General features: G+C 36.6%; 1 protein-coding gene across 1 annotated transcript in view; it reads right to left on the minus strand.

Annotated features, from left to right (window-relative positions):
* Nucleotides 1-1,243: 1,243 nt before the first annotated feature.
* Nucleotides 1,244-19,420, minus strand: part of LOC121873161 (bax inhibitor 1-like) — a 40,721-nt gene continuing 22,544 nt past the window's right edge. The window contains exons 2-5 of the mRNA XM_042376487.1: nucleotides 14,481-14,763; nucleotides 8,585-8,758; nucleotides 5,945-6,115; nucleotides 1,244-3,575 (exon numbers count right to left, since the gene is read on the minus strand). Of these exons, the coding sequence (XP_042232421.1) occupies nucleotides 3,543-3,575; nucleotides 5,945-6,115; nucleotides 8,585-8,758; nucleotides 14,481-14,763 (661 nt within the window). The 3' untranslated portion in view covers nucleotides 1,244-3,542. The remainder of the gene's footprint in view (nucleotides 3,576-5,944; nucleotides 6,116-8,584; nucleotides 8,759-14,480; nucleotides 14,764-19,420) is intronic.

Below are 19,420 nucleotides of genomic sequence, written 5' to 3' on the forward strand. Positions count from 1 at the left end.
TGGAATAAATATCAAGAAGGTTGTACTATTCAATAATTTTCCAAGTTTTATATTAATTTTTTGAGTCATTTTAACACTTATTTAACATAATTGCAGTAGAGGGAACTAGTTTTTGGTGTGCCCATCAGTCACTTCACTCACCCACCAAGGCCTCAATTTGTATCTCTGTTCAGTGGAGGAAACATCTTGCTTGTGGGTCTCTTGAACACAAGAGTATTTTTACGTTTTTACAGTACAACTATTGATCATTCTGAAATTTATTTAACATAGACAATATATAGTGCAGTGCAGTGTTGATTTAAAGAAAATAATCTTGAATTACACCTAGTGAACTGAAAATTTTATGGGTGAAATGACGGCATCAAGCATGGGGTGATTTCTCTTCCACCCCCACTTCTAATTCCCATCATCATCATCATCATCATCATCATAAACCAGGAGCCTTCTACATACACACCTCAAAGTAAGTGTACTTTACTGCATTTTTTTTTACTTTGAATGTAATTTTCGGTGAGCTGGAACCAATTACCCAAAATCCCATTGAAACAATGGTTTCTTTAAATCAACACTGCACTATATATTGTCAATATGTAAAATAAATTTCAGAATGACCAATAATTGTACTGTAAAAACGTAAAAATAGTTTTATGTGCAAGAGTGTCTCAAGCAAGATGCTTCCTCCTCCGAGCAGACACACAAACTGTCGCCATTCTGGGCGAGTCAAGTGGCTGTTTGGCGCACTAAAAACTAATTCCCTGTACTTCAATTATGTTAAATAATTGTTAAAATGACTTAAAAATTTTAATATAAAACTTGGAAAATTATTGAATAGTACAACCTTCTTGATATTTACTCAAATGGTAACGAATTTAAGCCCTAAAACCGATTACTGTATTGGCGGACTAATACTACAGCTGGTGAGCAGGCGAAAACACGTTGACACGATTTCGTTAACCGAATTGAATATTCTTATGGAAGGTAATTCATTAACCGAGGCGTTCGTTAACCGAGGGATCACTGTAGTTGTATATGTATGCACTATTTTCTATAGAAATTGATCCGCTTAACGTTTTGTATAACGTCATGTTTTTAGGAATGCAACCCAGATGTTAAGCGAGGACCCCCTGTATTTGGACTTGGAACTGATCCAATTTCTTAAGTCACGTTATTAAAATTAATTTTGTCAACATTCTCTAGGAACATAACCCTTGAAAATATATAAATTTATATAAATATACATACAAATGTTGAAAAGTATTTTATTGATAATTATGACATCAAGAAAATATTGAGTACAGTAATTTTTCACAAATCTCCAATTAACCATCTCTGACAACACACTCATATATTGTCGATTGTATAATCAACAACAGTATCTCTAGTACCTACATTTGGTTACCAAAATGCAGATCATTCACCATCTTGAACATGGTACTTCAAGCCAATTTCACAGTATCTTTACATATATGTTCACACTAATTAAGATATAGAGGGATAGTTAAAAACATATATAATCAGGATCCAGGTAACTAAGATATTGAAGTTTATTAAAATAGAAAAAAAATTACTTCATGATGAATCAAATGAAGGAAGAAAATTTAGGTCACACCATCATCAACAGTCCATGAAACAAGTCCTTATCCCAGGTTTCCTGCACTTAAACAAAATCACAACACTTTTCATTGAGTCACTCCTCCATGTTTAGGTATATAAATGCTTCAATATATTATCTGGTGGGATGACTCTGCCAAAGTAATTCATACAGTAAAGTGCTACAGAAAACATTACTACTTCAATAATGGTGATGGGCTTTGCGAGATTAAGTAGCCTTTCAGCTACACATTCCAGGCTATTCATTATTAATGGATAAGACAAAGACCAGGTCATACCATCTGGGGTTACCTATTATATTTAAAGGCAGGTGGTGGTGTCCTTCAACTCACTGTCTCACTGCCGAACATTATTGTGGCATTCTGTCGGCAGTTTCCAAAAATTAAAACGTGCCATCTCTTTCACGAATACCTATTCTGTATTATGGAAAGTTTATAAAAATATATAAACTGGACAAAATATTTTACCATTTTTTAAGCAAGAACTTGTGAAAGCCACAGACCATTATAAAAAGAAGTGCTTAATCATGGGCATCCTTTTAGTTACATCAGCTTAGATGTTCATGATTATGTAAGTGTAGTCTAAAAATATACCATAATTACAAAAAATTACCCCAACAGAAAGCAAAAATATGCAAAGTACCATAACATAAGCAAATATCCTTAATTTTAATATTCTGTATTTGCTATAACAAAATCCTTCTGAAATGTGAACTTAAAAGCATAAAACTTTTTATTCATAATGAAACGACAATATACACTACATAGGATTAACCCTTCCTTTACTAATGTACAGTATATAACATAATTATAAACATTACATCTCTAATATTACACACACCACTGATTAGTTTCTTTGAAGAAAATCACAGTAATTCCACTTGCTGTGGCAACAAAACTCGCACTACGAATACAGAAAACCAAGTGAAGGCGCCAATACTTTATAAAATCTATTCATATTTATGGGGTAAAATATATAGTATTCACAATGACCCAACTGATGATGAGCCATTTTCCATGATTTGGTGTAAAGCTTTAATTCATCCTTCACTGCTATACCTGTATACACAAAAATTAACTAAACAATAACTTTCCAAGTCTGTACAAACAAAGCAGAGTGGAGATTTCTGTGAAGGGATGTATGAAATCATCTGTAAATCAATGCCTAATTTAGGCTTGGATAATTAGTATACCACACACTTGGGTCTCAAAAATGTACCCCTGATCAATGTTTTTTGGACAATGGCATGGGTGTTAAATGAACCAGAGCTACACAAACAACATAGGTACTAACTACTGCTCAAAATATGTATGTGTGTGTGATTTGTATCTTACAAATGATGACCTTATCCTATCTCAAAGTACAAAAAAGTATGACTGGTTGCCATAATAAATGGAACATGTCCTCACATGCTGGAGAACCAAATTGTTGATGCTTGGTTGGAAGTTACCAGGTGGTATGATACTTGAGGGAGAAATCCTGACAAAGTAACTGTACGAGGCAACACGACTTGTGTGCATTTTGTACTGGCTCCTAGACATAGGTGAGCAAAGTGCAGCACAGTGATAATAAATTTGTCAGATTTCCATCATTCCAATTCTTGCCCAAATCACATAGAGTATGGTACTATGATCAAAACATCTTGTGTAACTTCCCTCACACAAATAAGCCATCTTTCTTTCCATCAAGCTGCATTGACAATTTTTTCATCCATGTTATCTTCTTCTTGACGTCTCAAGTACAGTTGCTGCTTCTGAACTGAACATCAAATTTCAAAACCAAACACCTAAAAATTTGACAGCAATCTTGATCAACATAAAAAAAAGGAAAAAAAAATCCATCGTAGACATTGGTATAATAAACCTGTGACACTTTTCTTGCTATCACAAACTTAAAACTATTATTTATGATCTACACTAAATGTTGATGCATTAATCCTTCCTCTTCTTCTTACTCTGAGCCTCCTGAAAGAAGAAACAAATATTTTAACATTGGAAAAAAAGGGAGAGGGTGGAATCTGATGAATGGTATCTGATCAAGATATAAAAATCCTATATCTTACTGTGCATGCCTAGAATAGGGGGATAGTTCACCACGCTTTATCCCCACTGGCATCAGGGGAGGAAGGGGCTGACCTTACAATCACCCATTCTTCCCCAACCCATTCCCGGCCTTCAAATGAGAAAGACAAAAACAAAGGTTGCCCTCTATAGGAAGGAGGCCTGCTTTGAGCTTGTGTCCACCCAAGCAGCACTCACATCTACTCAGCTACCAACCTCTGCCATGAATCCAGAACTGATCCACCATCTTGGATCTCTCTTAATTTAGGCAGTGGCTAAAGTACTGGTCATGGCAAAATAACCTGACAGCTTGTTTTGGGATGTTTTACTGGTCCATTGCTTATATAATAAAAGTAATGATATAAGAGTAATTACTGTAATAAAAACATGACTATTGAAGATATGCACACTTACAGTATACCTGTAATCTAAATAAAGTTTTTAATATTTGCACACCTTAGTTAAAAATATACAACAACCACCAGGTGGCACAAAGCCTACTGTCCACTGAAGAATACCCTCATGCCCCCTGGTAGCGTTGGGGTAGTTAAACTTCAGGTGGCATACGGTGGGGGGGGGGGGATCTTTATGCGAGTAGTGAGGTCCACTGTAACACGAAGAATGCCCCTGGGTAGTGCTGGGGTGACTCTTAAGGTGAGTACTGAGATCCATGCACTTGTCTCTACATTACTTTATCCTCTTTGCCAAAAATCCTCAGTGGGGCAGAATGTGGATTTTTGCAATTCAAGATCAATTATTCCTCAATTTTGTTACATACTGTACTGTAATTAGTATATGGATAAGGCAGGGAAGGGATTTGACAAAGTGTGCAAATACCGTGTGCGTTATTTTCACTTCGGTATATAAATATTGAACTTGCTTCATAAGAATAATAATAGAAAAGAAAAGAAAAAATGCATTGTCATTTGGCAATTTTCACTATACATGGGACACAAGACAACAACTAAAATATCCCCCTTCCCTTCCCTCGCTGTGAGTGTTAACTCCAGTGCATGTTTATTCCTTTTATGTTTTTGACCTTACATAAATTTTTTTGTAATATTGATTTTGTACATTTTTATGAATGATTGTGTGGGCATGTAACAGTAGAAAAAAATGAAGAAATTGCATATGTCTACCAGAAATTTTTACATAAACAATGGACCAGCAAAATAGCCCAAAACAGCTTGTCTCACTATTTTGCAGTGACCAGCAATTTAGCCTGTAAAGGCTAGTTTGCTGTGACCGAAAATGTAGTCTATTCGTGACCTGCCTGGCTATGGACTCTGCTTAAAAATAGGATTTTAACACTAATCCCTGGTGCATGGTGGCCAGAATCAAAAGAAAAATAGGCTCTCCATTCATGGTCTTTTATTCCCCCTGGCCCTGCAACAGAAGTGTACTGCTATGGCATTTCCTTTTTACAAGTCCCAATATTTTCATCTGGTCTACTTCAGCTGCTTCTTGTGACACACCATTAACTCATCCATTATCAAAGAAAGAGGCATTGTGGGTTCTGAGCAAACACATATGCCTCTATTTTCTAAACATTCAAAACCCTCCCCTCTATCACATCCTTCCTTTTAGTCTCTCTCTTTCTCATACCACCACCTCCTTCATTATTACAGGTAGCCCCTGCTACTTTTCAACAATGGAGACACAGTTGCCTTACCGATTGCAGTACGATAACTTTTCCTTTTCCACCTACAGTCCCCCCATGCAGCTTCCCCTCCCCCCCACCACCTACCTGAGAAAGTGTGAGTATGTGACTTCATCAGCTGATGGCTGGATGGATAGAATAATGTTACAAGTTGTATTCAACAGGTTGAATAAATAGTGCAATAATGTGTTTACTCATATCCAAATATACCCCCAAATATACTGTTTTGGGATATAGGTAACAAGTGTAGGAACAGATCTCCATGTATATAATGGTGTAACAACCCCTTTTAGCACCGATTCAATTAGTGCTCTTTTCACAGAACCTAACCCCAGCATTAAACAAGGTCCACCTGTTAGGTATATTCTCAATAATAATAAACTTCTATCTTTCGTAAAATGCTTTCACATTTCAACATTCTTCATTGTGCTCCCTACCTTCCTGAAAGTTTAACATTTTACTTCTAATAGTACAGTACTTTTCCCAACTATTTATATATTTTATGCATGTACGTCAGTTAACACTATTACATGTATATTTGCCTATGCAAAAATGCCAGTATCATTCTATGCTTCAGTAAACATAAATCTAATCTAGCCAATAATAAGCTTACTTTGTCTGTCAGGATGATGAGAAGACGCTTGAAAACAGCAATGAAGTCAATGAAGAGTTCTACGCTGTGCATTACATAATCCTTGTCTCCACGACGAGCCTTTTCCAAAATATTCTGTGTGTCATAAACAATGAAGCCGCACATCACAGCTAGTCCAACGTACAAGTTCACCTGAAATTTGTTAAAACATGCGTACAGTACAGGTACCTTTTCAGAGATTGGTATTTACTTATATTTAGTCCTTTACAGAATCTCAAAATTATGATCATTAAAACAAATGTACCAAATATAGGTGTACCCCGAAAACCGATGTCCCGTTAACCGCTGCTTCGCACAACCAGCAATTACACACAGGGGAAATACCCCACAAGATTTCGTCGATACCCCGGAGATCCGACTATCAGCAGAGGAGCGACAAGGCTGTTTCGAAATTGGCGGATGGTGGCGTGGTGCGAATTCTTGCCACGAGAGGGCTCTGCACATTGCCCTGACTCATTCCCGCTGTCATTGCTCTTGTTTAAACTTACTATGTCTCTGACTTCGTGTTTTTTCGTCATTTCTGAGTTAGTGTGTTACTGAATCATGCCTGAATGCCCCAGTGATAGTTCCTCATGTGCTGGGTAGCTTGATGTGATAAGACATAAGGCATAATAAAGTGTAATGAGAGTGGTGATGGACCACCAAAGAGTGCTAGACACTTGAACTTGCCACCCTAGACTGTCTCTACCATCCTCAACACAGGTAAGTAACAGTCTCAATTTATGCTTTACATTGCTTATTTAAGGGTTATTATACTTGCCTTATATGTCTGCTTTATTTTCTTGCTTGAGTGTGCACGACAGAGATATATGAAGGACAGATGGGAGTTTTTGGAGGGTGGCCGGTCCCTAACCCCTTGAATGTGTTATGTTCTTATGAGATTGTTTCAATAACCGTTGATTCACTAAACAACGACTTTTCCCAGCCTATATTCGTCAGTTATCAATGTACACCTATACAGTACTGTACTTCCCATTGAAGTGAAATTTATGTGACAATGGATTATGAGGTTCCCTGTTTTAGAATTAGCTCAAGACAAAGCTGAAACATGGTAAGGTTACTGACTGAGTTGAAAATTTTTCCTATACAGAACTTCATAAAAGCAACCAAAAAGTGTATTAACCCAATAACTGCAGTAGAGTGATTCGCTGATCAACCCCCAGTGTGGAACAAAAAAAATCTGTATAGTGACTTTCAAAACATTTTTTTAACTCTTGTGGATTAAAAGACAGTACAGCATGTCCTTAAACTTTGCAGGGGTTAAATTCTCAAAATGGCGACGAATAGCCAAATCTGTGAACATTTGCCCTTCAGACAATTTTTTTATCTGTATTGTATATGCTGTATGTGTGTGTCTGTGTACACACACAGACACACAAAACATACAAATTAAGAATAATGGGAAAATCCTCTTACAAATAATCAGAAACAAAGACAACATTTGGAAAAAATGTAAGAGTCTACCCTCATGTAAAAGAAATTACTGTCTCTAGAAGGAATGGCTCCCAGTCCTGGTCACAAAAATGCCAGAAACTTTTAAACTACCTTAGACATTCTTGGGTACATCCAGGTTGTCATCCGCGAATTGTCAGGGCATGTTGTAAGTAGAAGAATTTGGAAACCAAATAGGAGTCCATTACTTACCTTAGTTTGGCCGTCAGTCTCTCATAGGGTGGAAAAAGGATTTTAACCTCTATTGCTCACCCCAACACTCGACTTATTTGACAATTTCACTAAAAGCAAATACTGTGTAGTTGAAGCTTGCAATGGATCACGAATGTTTCAGCTGTAAGAATGTATATACAGGGTATATCTTAGGGTAACACATGTATAATCATTCGTTATTTTAGATACAGTATACTCGTATATACAACATCAACATGAGACGTCGTGAGGTTTCTGAAATGGAGGATAGAGAAAATGTACGTCTCAGCGGGGGGACTCAAGAAACTGGCGAGTGTAAGCATCCCATACTTGACCCCGCGAGATATAAATTTTTTTGGGTGCTGCATTCAAAATGCTCTGACCTTCAGAATGTATGTTCCACTTCTCAGCTTACCATTCAAGAATGTATGTCGCAGTTATTGGGTTAACAAAAACAGATATCACCTTTAAAGAATCTAATGTAGCTATATGAAGTTTCTATACCTTTAACAGGATTGTTTTAATCATGAACCTCTGGTGTTTTTTTTGTGTTAGCATTTATGACACACAAGCACCTCTTGTGTTATAGGTCACTGGTTTGTGCATGGGGTAATCCCCGGTCCATTTGTCTGTGAACGGGTACCTAACTTGACAGTTTGTGAAGTGCAGTGCTGGGCTTGATTACCAAAGGCTTAGTATTCAGTGTGCTGTGTCTGTACTGCCAATGGGACTTACTTTCACTTTTATCTTGGTACTGTAATTATAGTAATCTCCCTAACTAGGTAATGCCACATGGTGTAATAAAGGGATTTAATCAAAACATAATTAGTTACTGAAAAAGGTGGCAATATCAATTAATGTTTAAAAATTAACTTACTCTATTTAGTTACAAAATGTGTCAGTGCCATTTACGTGAAACCTACCGAGTTACACATCAAATTACCGACGAAGACTGACCTGGAAGAGCAGACGAGACCCAAAGAAGATATTGAGCATGGAAAGCCAGAAGAGTGTGGATAGTGCAGACAGCAATGTGCCACCCAGGTACAAATACTGGCCTCGGGGAGCATACAGGGCAGACAGGGAGAAGCAGGCAAACACCACGCTTGTGCCAAGCAGTGCTTGTAGAATCTGAGGAAAAACATGAATACTGTATATTAAAAAATAAATAAAATATTTGGTATACATTAATTGTCCTGGTCAAGATTAGCAATTTGGCTGTGAAAAACCCATATTTTTCCACTTCCAGCAATTTTCTTTTGCTTACAGGTTCTAAAACTTTTATGTACATGTCTTTACATTATTTCATTAGTCCTGCTATTAAAATAAAGCACAAAGTCAAGAATAATTAAAAGTCTACAAAAGATCAACACACAGTATATCGACTGAGCTTTAATTAGTATACTGTAATCATATACTATTACTGTATTACAGTAGTACCTGTACAGGGTATTTTAGAAACCGAGTGAGATAGTTTACTTAATACTGAACTCAGAATGCAGGAGTACTGGATTTTCAAATACATGTACAACACACTAGAGTAATTTAATTTATGTCGGAGGTTGTATTCCATGAAGATGCTGGAATCAGTAAACTAGTATGAATTATAAATTTCCTAGGTAAAGAGGTGAGTAAGTTACAGCCAAATTCCCCCCTGTTGATATTATTTCTGACCTTCCACTCTTTATTTTTATGGTCTAAAATGTAATGTAAGTACCATACTGTAACCTAACTAAATGTCTTTCCAGACATTGCTCTGGCTTGACTCCTGGCTGACAATGATGCCACAATGGTTAGTTCCATGGGCATAATTTAATTTCCAAAATAATAATTACAGTACAGTGGGGTATGCTATAACGAACGGATTCTACTACGAATATTCCTATAACGAACGGTTTTACCTATAAAATTGAGAATGCTATAACGAACGAAATTCCTACAACGAACAGTAATTTTTTATTATTTTTTTTTTATTTATTTTTTTTTACCAATTTATTGTTTTTTATTACAAGTATTAATGATATTCTTTATTTCAGGAGTTTAGATGCATATTTATGCACTTTTTTACAATTTGTACAATTTTATATTACCGTATATACTCGTCTATAACCCCCCCTCGTTTATAGGTCGACCCTGATTTTTTGACCAAGAAATCGTTAATTTATGATATTCCTCGTTTATAGGTCGACTTTTGAGGGTAATGGAACAACAAAATCTTCAGTAAAAACGCTCTACGTCCTATAAACTGAGGCTCGCCGTGCCTGAAACACCGAGTGCCGAAGGCAAATTGTTTACCACTTATTATTACGACACGACACTTTACACCACTTTACACTGAAATGCAGGTAGTTTCAACAAAAATAATGTATATTTCCATTCAAGTATTTATTCAAGTCAATTAGGAGGGAATATTATTGTAATACAACAGTTTTTTAACTAAACCATTCAAAAAGCGATTACGGTAATATCTTTTGAACGAAAGAAAGCAAGTCATTGTTTTCGTCACGATTTTATCCCACTTTCCACTGTAATACGTACGTCATTTCAGCAAAAATATTACATTTCCGTGAATGCATTATATCAAGCACAGTATGAATAGAATATCATTGTAATATAACAGAATTTTAACCGAAAACTATTATAAAAACGAGTAACATCTCTTGAACATCGGAAGGTTAGGTAAAGTCTTTTGTTTTCGTCATGTATTTTAACCTATTTTACATTGAAATACATCACGTTTCAGCAAAACTACTATTTATTTCCGAGAATATATTCATTCAGGCACAGTTTAGGTAAAATATACATGTGATGTAACAGTTTTTTAACTGAAAACGATTCGAAAAACACGCAGCCTCTAGCCCTGATCAAGGAGAGGACTGGGAGAAGCTGTTTGGTGCTGCAGACGATGACAAGGAAAATGATTTTGATGGATTTTAATGAAAATATTCAGAAATATGGTATCGTAGTATTTATTCAAGTCAATTAGGATAGAATATTATTGTAATACAACAGTTTTTTAACTGAAAACCATTCGAAAAGCGATTACGGTAACATCTTTTGAACGAAAGAAAGCGAAAGTAATTGTTTTCGTCACGACTTTATCCCACTTTCCACTGTAATATGTACGTCATTTCAGCAAAAATATTTCATTTCCGTGAATGCATTATATCAAGCACAGTATGAATAGAATACCATTGTAATATAACAATATTTTAACCAAAAACTATTAAAAAAACGAGTAACTTCTCTTGAACATCGGAAGGTTAGGTAAAGTCTTTTGTTTTCGTCATGTATTTTATCCTATTTTACATTAAAATACATCACGTTTCAGCAAAACTACTATTTATTTCCGAGAATATATTCATTCAGGCACAGTTAAGGTAAAATATACATGTGATGTAACAGTTTTTTAACTGAAAACGATTCGAAAAACACGTGTACCGTCAAGCTGATACACTCAACAGCTGGTGGTGCGTCATGCGTCGTTGTAAACAATAGGAGGTTGAAGTAGATTACCGGGTATTATATGAAGTGTGAAATATCGAAAAGGTTTTTATTGCCGGTATTTTTTGTAGATCAATGAGAACTGTGATACCGTATATGATATGATAAGTTAGCCTGTGCTAAGAACTTCAACATAGACTACTGAAAGCACATTGTAAGGTAATTTAGCCTATTGTAAGTTGATGAGCTTCATTTGCTGAAGGAACTGCACAACTTTTCATTACTAATTGGTACATATTTTACGTTTCCATTGTTTACTGGCAGTAAATGGTAAATATTTTTCATGTCTGAAGCTAAAAGTTGCTCCTCGCCCTTCCCATCATGCACGGGTTCAACCTAACAGAACTATTATGCATGTATAGGACGACCCCCAATTTTTTGCCTAAAAATTTGGTCATAAAAACTCGAACTATACACGAGTATATACGGTATATTTTTCAGTGTTAAGTGGTTGTATTTGGGGGCCTGGAGCGGATTAATCCTATAACGAACGAATGCTATAACGAACAAGGTTCGAGAACCAATTAGACTCGTTATAGCATACCCCACTGTACTAATTCGGATTACCACACGTATTTATAAAATACATACAGTACTGTACTGGATGTGAGGGAAACATGTAACAACAAACCAAAAATATTAGTGTCATTTGTTTTTTGTGTTCCTGGTAACATTTTATAAATTTAAGAAATAGCTTTTCTTTAGCCTAGTTAGCCAAATACAATGATAAGTGGAATCCCTATAATGAATGGGTTAAGCCTAACTTTTCACTCTAAAATTTAACACACAGTTCAGGGTATTTAAAAAATACACCACTATTAATATTTTATCTGGATAATGTCAGTAAATTTATTCAGCTCAGAGAGGAACCCATACACAAAGTGTTAAGCGACTACTGTACATGTACAATCCCAGACTGAAGTTCTTGATACTGTTGGTGAGTGTGAATTCTGGCCCCACCCTTACTGGATAGCATGTCTTTTCAGTGATGCCACTCATGAAAATACAAATTTTACCAAATTTTTGACTGAATTTTTCCAGACAGCTAAAAAATTCAAGGCATGACAAAATTATATCCACTTACAATTACTGTATTTAAATTTTAAGCAATACAATTTTACAAAATGCAAAAAAATATATGAAATACACAAAAATAATAGATAATCAAATGAAAATTAACACCTGGTATTCTGCATTACAAAAGAAGACTAAACATATGGTATTTGTTGGACTGTTGGAGATGAAACTAAATTAAAATGGTGCTACTATAGTATGTGAAATACCTAATTGATAGTTGGTCTACCGGGATATTTACAATGTAGAGTCAAGACAGGTCAAGTCAGGTTGGGTCACGTTAGGTCAGGTTATTTACACTGTAACGTCCATTAATGTAACTCAACCCATGTTTGGTTAAGTTAAGTTAGGTTAATGGACGCTAGTGTCAATGTCCTGGTAGACCATCTCTAGTTCGGTAGACTACATACTATAGTACTGTAGTAATAATTTAGTATAGCTTACTAAATACAGGGGGTAATAAATTTTAATTGTCGCTTTCGTCTTGAATAAAGACGAAAGCTAAGGTACTCCGTTGTTTCCATTTTCCCGTGTGATTTTATCAAGATTTATCTTATCCACGTTTTCATTGTGGATTTACATGACATACATACATACATACATACATACATACATACATACATACATACATACATACATACATACATACATACATACATACATACATACATACATACATACATACATACATACATACATACATATATATATATATATATATATATATATATATATATATATATATATATATATATATATATATATATATATATATATATATATATATACATACATACTGTATATATTTTTTTAACATTTCTGTCAAAATGAAAGCAGGAAAATTTGCGTTGCATAGAGGTGTAAAATCGGCTATCATGGGCCCAGGGGTGCTAAATTACTTAAACTAAGTGCCTAAAGAATATTGTAATTTCTTTTATGAAAGCAGAAAATTAACCCTTAGGTCCCGGGTGACGTTCCAGAACGTTCGCCTATTTTCCCGCCATTTTTTATTATTATAATTTTTGGAAAAAATTTATTTTTTCTCGATTTAACCCCACGGGGGGGGAGGGGGGGGTATTGCCAGCATTACCCTAACCCAGGGCTTAAGGGTTAAGAGAAAAAATGTTTTAATTTATGGAAGGTTTCCAAAATTTTCTTTCAAGCTTTCAATGTTGGGGTAAATTTGTCAAGATAAGCCAAAAATTTCAAGCTGTGGCTCCACTGATCGCTGTCCAGTCATCGTCTCCAACTCACAAACTAGCACCCTCGCAGTATAACAATCGAGCTCTAATACTTTCAATTCCCAATAAGGACTGGGTAAGGATGTTATAGTTTTGTTTAATAAATTCACAAAACAATTTATCCAATCAGGCTTTACATTATTTGACATAACAGGTTACATCATTATTAGATATCATGACATACTCTTTACAAAACAAGCTGTATTTTCCCTGAGATTGGTAGTCAGTATAGTATGCATGATGCAAGTGATAATATGGTTCGTAGTAGTACAGTAGTATCCACACTGTCTGTTAATGTGCACCATAATGTCAACAGAGGTTTGGGAGGCAGGACAACCTTGAGCTCCTAGAATGGCCCAGCAAGAAAACAGACATAAACGTTATATAGCATGTGTGGTTGTGTGTATACATGGTCAACTGTGGGAGAATAAAGAGAAACTGACCGGTAATCAAATTATGGTACACATTAACAGACAGTGGGAATACTACAAGGGGAAGACTGGAACTGTTGCAAGATCTTGTGGCATCCATGTCGGATAGGCTACAGGTCGTCATTGAAAAGCATATGTCACTCGTATGTCATCCATTGTAGGAATCAAGGTTACCTATGTGCGGTAGACCCAACGACCAAGACACACTGTCTCCACTGTGTATTCTGTATTGTACAGAATGCCATGATTATCTAATAGTGATTTAACCTATTATGTCAATACTGTACTGTAAAACTTGATTAGCTAAATTATTTCATAAATTTATTAAATAAAACAATGGCATCCTTTCTCAGTCCTTATTGAGAAATGGAAGTATCAGAACTCGATTGTTGAACTGTGAGGGTGCTAGTTTGTATGTTGGAGGCGATGGCTGGACAGCGACGCGCCATACAGTAAGGGTGGGGGCAGACTTTACACCCTCCCTCTAGACCGTTTCACGAACTACGGTCTGGGATGTACAGTGCTGGCATAGAATTTTAAAAACATGTAGACAAATAGCATCTGCCTTTAAGACAACAAAGAGGGGGCAAAATATAAACTTACCAGAGCAGGGTTGACCATAACAGCCAGATCAAGAAGAGGACCAAGGTTGCATCCAGAAAGGAAAGCAAAGGTGCCAAGAAGAGAAAGGCGCTGGATCTGGTTCTTGTCATTGTAAGGAGTCATCATAAGCCAGATCAGTGTTCCAAAAGCTCCCAAGCCAGTCAACAGCCCAGCTCCAATGTAGGAGCTAAACATGTGAACATAGCCACCAGCTGAGGCGGCAATGGTGGCCAGGGTAAAGGTGGCATACACATTCTTCAGATGCTTTCTCACTGGTTCCTCACTTAAAATATAAAACAAGGTACCATAAGATGGGGTGACAGATAGAGAGCTACAGCAAGCAAAGTTTTCTTGGTATCAAATTGTTGCCCTAACTATGTAGTTTTGATATGTGAGTATCATTTGCTAGTTTAAAGTGTAAGTTATAAATGGAAGTCAATAATCAAATCCATTTTTTAAATTCAAATGCTGCAAAACTTTCTCTAACAGGAGCGTACCAGAGTACAACACACAATAATATAACTACACGAGTGAAAACTAATAGAAACATGTCTTACTTGAAAATTTAGAGACAATCTGTGGTGCTTGATATATCCTATAGCTATAGCTGAAAATATAACTTGAATGGAGGTACAGTATGTGAAAATTGTGTTTGAGTTGGGGTGACTTCGGATAACTCAAACATTACTTGGGAGGCACAGTTCAAATAGTATTAATACATATTTGCAAGATTGCATGATATAAAACTTTACAGCAATGGCATTATACATGGTACTGATAATAAAATAATAATAAGAGCTAATCTACGGTTCAGGGGGTAATGCAAGAACAAGCACACTGGACAGTGGTGCCCCATTAAATTTATTTTGCTCTCTCCTAATGCATAACCATAAAAAATGAGCCCCCTAACAGAACCAATTACTGTACAGTATAACCTGATATCTCGAGTCCAAAATCAGCTAGAATCATAAGCTTGAAGACAAATCCCAACAGAGATGAGCTGCCATATTTATTGCTAGGATAAATAAAAAATTGATACATAGCATATCATAAAATACAACAGCCCATATTTTATGAATATGAAAAAAAGAAAAAAAAAAGGTTCCTTCACACCCAAACCGTCCTCTGGGATATGCGACCCACTTCAGCCAGGCAGTCAACCAGCTGAATCATACATGTGTGGCTGTCGCATGGTGCTGTGTGTAAAGGCCCGTCCACACGATCGAGCAGTGCCCGGCGGGCACGCGCTAAATGCCCGTTATCGGGCAAAATTGGCGGGCAAACCAGCGGATTGCTCGTGCCAGTCGTTGAGCGAAATCATGGTCCACCTGTCTGGTGGTTTGCTGCCGGATATGGAGCGACGACTCTGCCAGACAAACGATAAAACCCGAAAACTGATATTCCTATAATATTGTCATTAATATTCAACATTACACAAGCTTGCAATACAAGACACGTGTTATTATTGGAACCTCACGTGACTGTCAAAAACAGCTCATCACTACACCACCGCTGACCTCGGGGGTCGGGGTCCTCAAGTCGGTGAGGAATGAACAGAGATACTGACAGAACGTAAGCTAGTACTTTGTAAAACCTGAGTTAAGTACTGCAAATGTAATACGTATATGTTGCCCGCTCGGTCCAGATGTCCAGTGTATAACCAAATAAACTTATGCAATGAACATTATTGGCGTGACAATAAACGGGAGATTGTATATGTATTATGTAACAAGGAGATTCATGTGTGTTCTTCGTTCCTGCCGCTCTCCTCACTCTAGTCCCATAGCTTCCTGTCTATGCATATCATAATTCTAACATTATTCAATGAATTTTTATGTACTGTACTACAAATCTCACCTGCAAGTAATCTTCCTTGAGTACTCCATACATGGCTTGACAAGTTGCAGATATTATGAGGGACAAACTTTGTTTTGATATCCTCGTTCTATACTGAAGTGACGTGTAGGTGCACCCAGTTGAAAGATATATGAGCGTTGCCTCTAGACGAGCCTTGGCAGATATACTCTCCCTCATATTGGTATCCTGTTTTTTTTATATACCGGTATGGTTCCACGTTCACTAGGAGTTTGTAAAAGGTGTACAAAGGTGTTGGGGTCCATTCTCATGTAATTGGTGAAGTCTTTCTCATGTCCATCTTGCAGTTCACGTAAAATCGTGGCATGACTTCCTAATACTTTTCTTCGACCTAACCACTCTTTGCACCATTCCCTTTTCTGCATTTGGTTCTTCTCTTTGCACATAGCAGCAATTATTATAGTACACAACGCTCTTCGCTTTAACTGTCCGGCGATTATTCCTGCGACACACCATGGTGATTGTACCGCACCCGCCACTGCTGACCACCTACCGGCGCCCGACTATGACTGCCGCCAACCACCCCCATGTGTACAACAACACACAGGCTTTGCCTGGTAAACGGGCAAAGCCCGCTGGGCACTGCTCGATCGTGTGGACGGGGCTTAAGCAATGACGCCACATCGGGATGGGAGTGCAGCCAAGCATTTATAGCACACCACCTTCACACCCATTCTCTTCATTTTCCTTATTTTATACAGTATTACCCCGCTTTACGCGGTTTCACTTAACGCGATTTCTCATATACGCGGTGCCTCGCCAGAACCGAACTTTCACTTAACGCGGTTCATCTACTCATATACGCGGTGAAGTATAATATATATTTTTTTTATTTAGCTCATAAAATTCATACAAATTACCCAGCCAGAATATAATTTACATTGCTGGAATTCTTACAATATGATTATCATTTTGAATATAAACATCATAGATTTTGCATTAGACATACAAATTTTAGATATAATGTTTACTCTGAGTAAATATGTTATCTTTTGTGCAAAATATACGACATTTATATTCAAAATATTCCTGGTCTTACAAGGAATCCAGCAATGTCAATTATATTATCCTAACTTTAGTTTGAGGTATTATTTATTAAAATCTAGTGGTTTTCCCCCCAAAATGTCTCAGAGAGGGAAGAGCCAGCAGTGTAGTGTGAGAAGAGGGGGAGGGAGTTGAGTCCATTATTTGAATGGACATTAACTTGGCGACTGTATTTCTCTTAAGTATTAACTGTGTGCATGTACTATCATAAAATTAAGATGTTATTTTTACTAGAACATAGGTATTGTGTCGGAAAAAGTAGAGTTTGGGGGTCGGGCCAGTCTCTATTGGAATTACTGTAATCCCATATGTTCTGTTGTTCCATTTACGCGGATTTCACTTAACGCGGAACCTTGTGGGTTCAATTGACCGCGTAAATCAGGGTACTACTGTACAGTAGTTTTATATTATATTATATTTTCTTTATTTCTAAGCTACATTAAAGTTCTGCACTGTATTGTAATGATTTTTCTACAAATTTTAGTTTCATTACATTTAACAATATATGAGGCGGCTGGGTTGGAAAGTCAGTGACGCAGCTATGGCCGGCCACGCACGCACACAGAGAGCAAAGATTGACGATCAACCCACAAGTGATATACAAAAGTGGGAATTTCAACTCGTTGGAAAAACACAGCAATACTGAGTGTGGCTGGATCTGACCTAACCTGAAGGATGGAGCACACCTGCTTTGCCCCAAGCTACAGTCCTGGCCACGTGGACACACACCTTTCCAACCACATCCAGCCCATACGAGCATGTACTGATTGCTTAAGAACAGCCCAGTCCCAACCATTGTAAAAATTATCAACACCTAATTATTATATATCATATTTGTATCACTTATGTTGCCTGGATAACATTTGTAAATCAAGAGACCCACTTCCCAATTATGTAATTGTATATTTTCAGCCTTCCGGCTGCCATGCTCTTTCAATAAACCGTTAATTATTATTATTTCACACACACAACTTCATTTTCCTTATTCTAGTTTTATACTATTTTGCTTTATTTCCAAGCTACACCAATAAAATGGAGAGGAATGAGTGTTAAAGAAGTCCGTTTTTCTGAGATGAATTTGTGATATCAGCCTGTAGGACTTCGTGAATTGAAAGTTTATTTCGCCAGAGAAACACAGATACAGAGTGGATAATAATAACAATATTAACATGGCTGAGCCAGTTGAGAACCTGAGCTCTCCTGTAGGCACCTGATATATACTGTACTATACATTTATCTCAAGGAAGTATTATGTAACATTTAGTAACATCTGGAATTGTACAATAGCATGGTGGTAATAAGAACATCTCATAATGTTACCACGGTTATCACTTCAATATTTATTTATTTTATTAGGTGCTCCTCCGCTACTTACGAATGAGTTACGTTCCTGAGGCTTGTTTTTAAGTCCAATTGTTTGTACAACTATACCCTTTAATACAGCCTTAAAACCAGGCTCACTCTTCTCCTCATAGGTAATGTTTGTTCTATGTGGAATTTTCTTCAAAATACTGTAATCCAGTCTCATCCACATTAAACACCTGTTCTGGCAGGTAACCCCCCCAGTGATGATGTTTGTATCTCTGAAAGTTGAACGTTCTTAAGTAGAGGAGCACCTGTATTATTATATTATAACCCCTTTAATATAATAAGGTAACTGATGCATAACTTCAGCATTCGATTCCCCACTCCTTAGTAAGTCCAATACTCTATCTTGATTTTTTTTTTCTCAAAAGTTCTCACAGTACAGTAGTCCCTCGCCAACCATGGGGGTTAGGTTCCTTTAACACCCTGCAGTTGCCCTTTCCTTCACTAAATAATACCTGTACAGTATTGTATATTAATTAAATGAGTCAAATCCATATAAAATAGCATAATTAAATAGTAATATAAATTTTACAGTACAATTCGGTGGAGTGAGTGAGTGTGTGTGTGTGTGTGTGTGTGTGTGTGTGTATAATAATAATAATAATAATAATAATAATAATAATAATAATAATAATAATAATAATAATCATTAA

This window comes from Homarus americanus, unplaced genomic scaffold, assembly GCF_018991925.1.
Source record: "Homarus americanus isolate GMGI-L3 unplaced genomic scaffold, GMGI_Hamer_2.0 scaffold32929, whole genome shotgun sequence".
Classification (NCBI taxonomy): Eukaryota; Metazoa; Arthropoda; class Malacostraca; order Decapoda; family Nephropidae; genus Homarus; species Homarus americanus.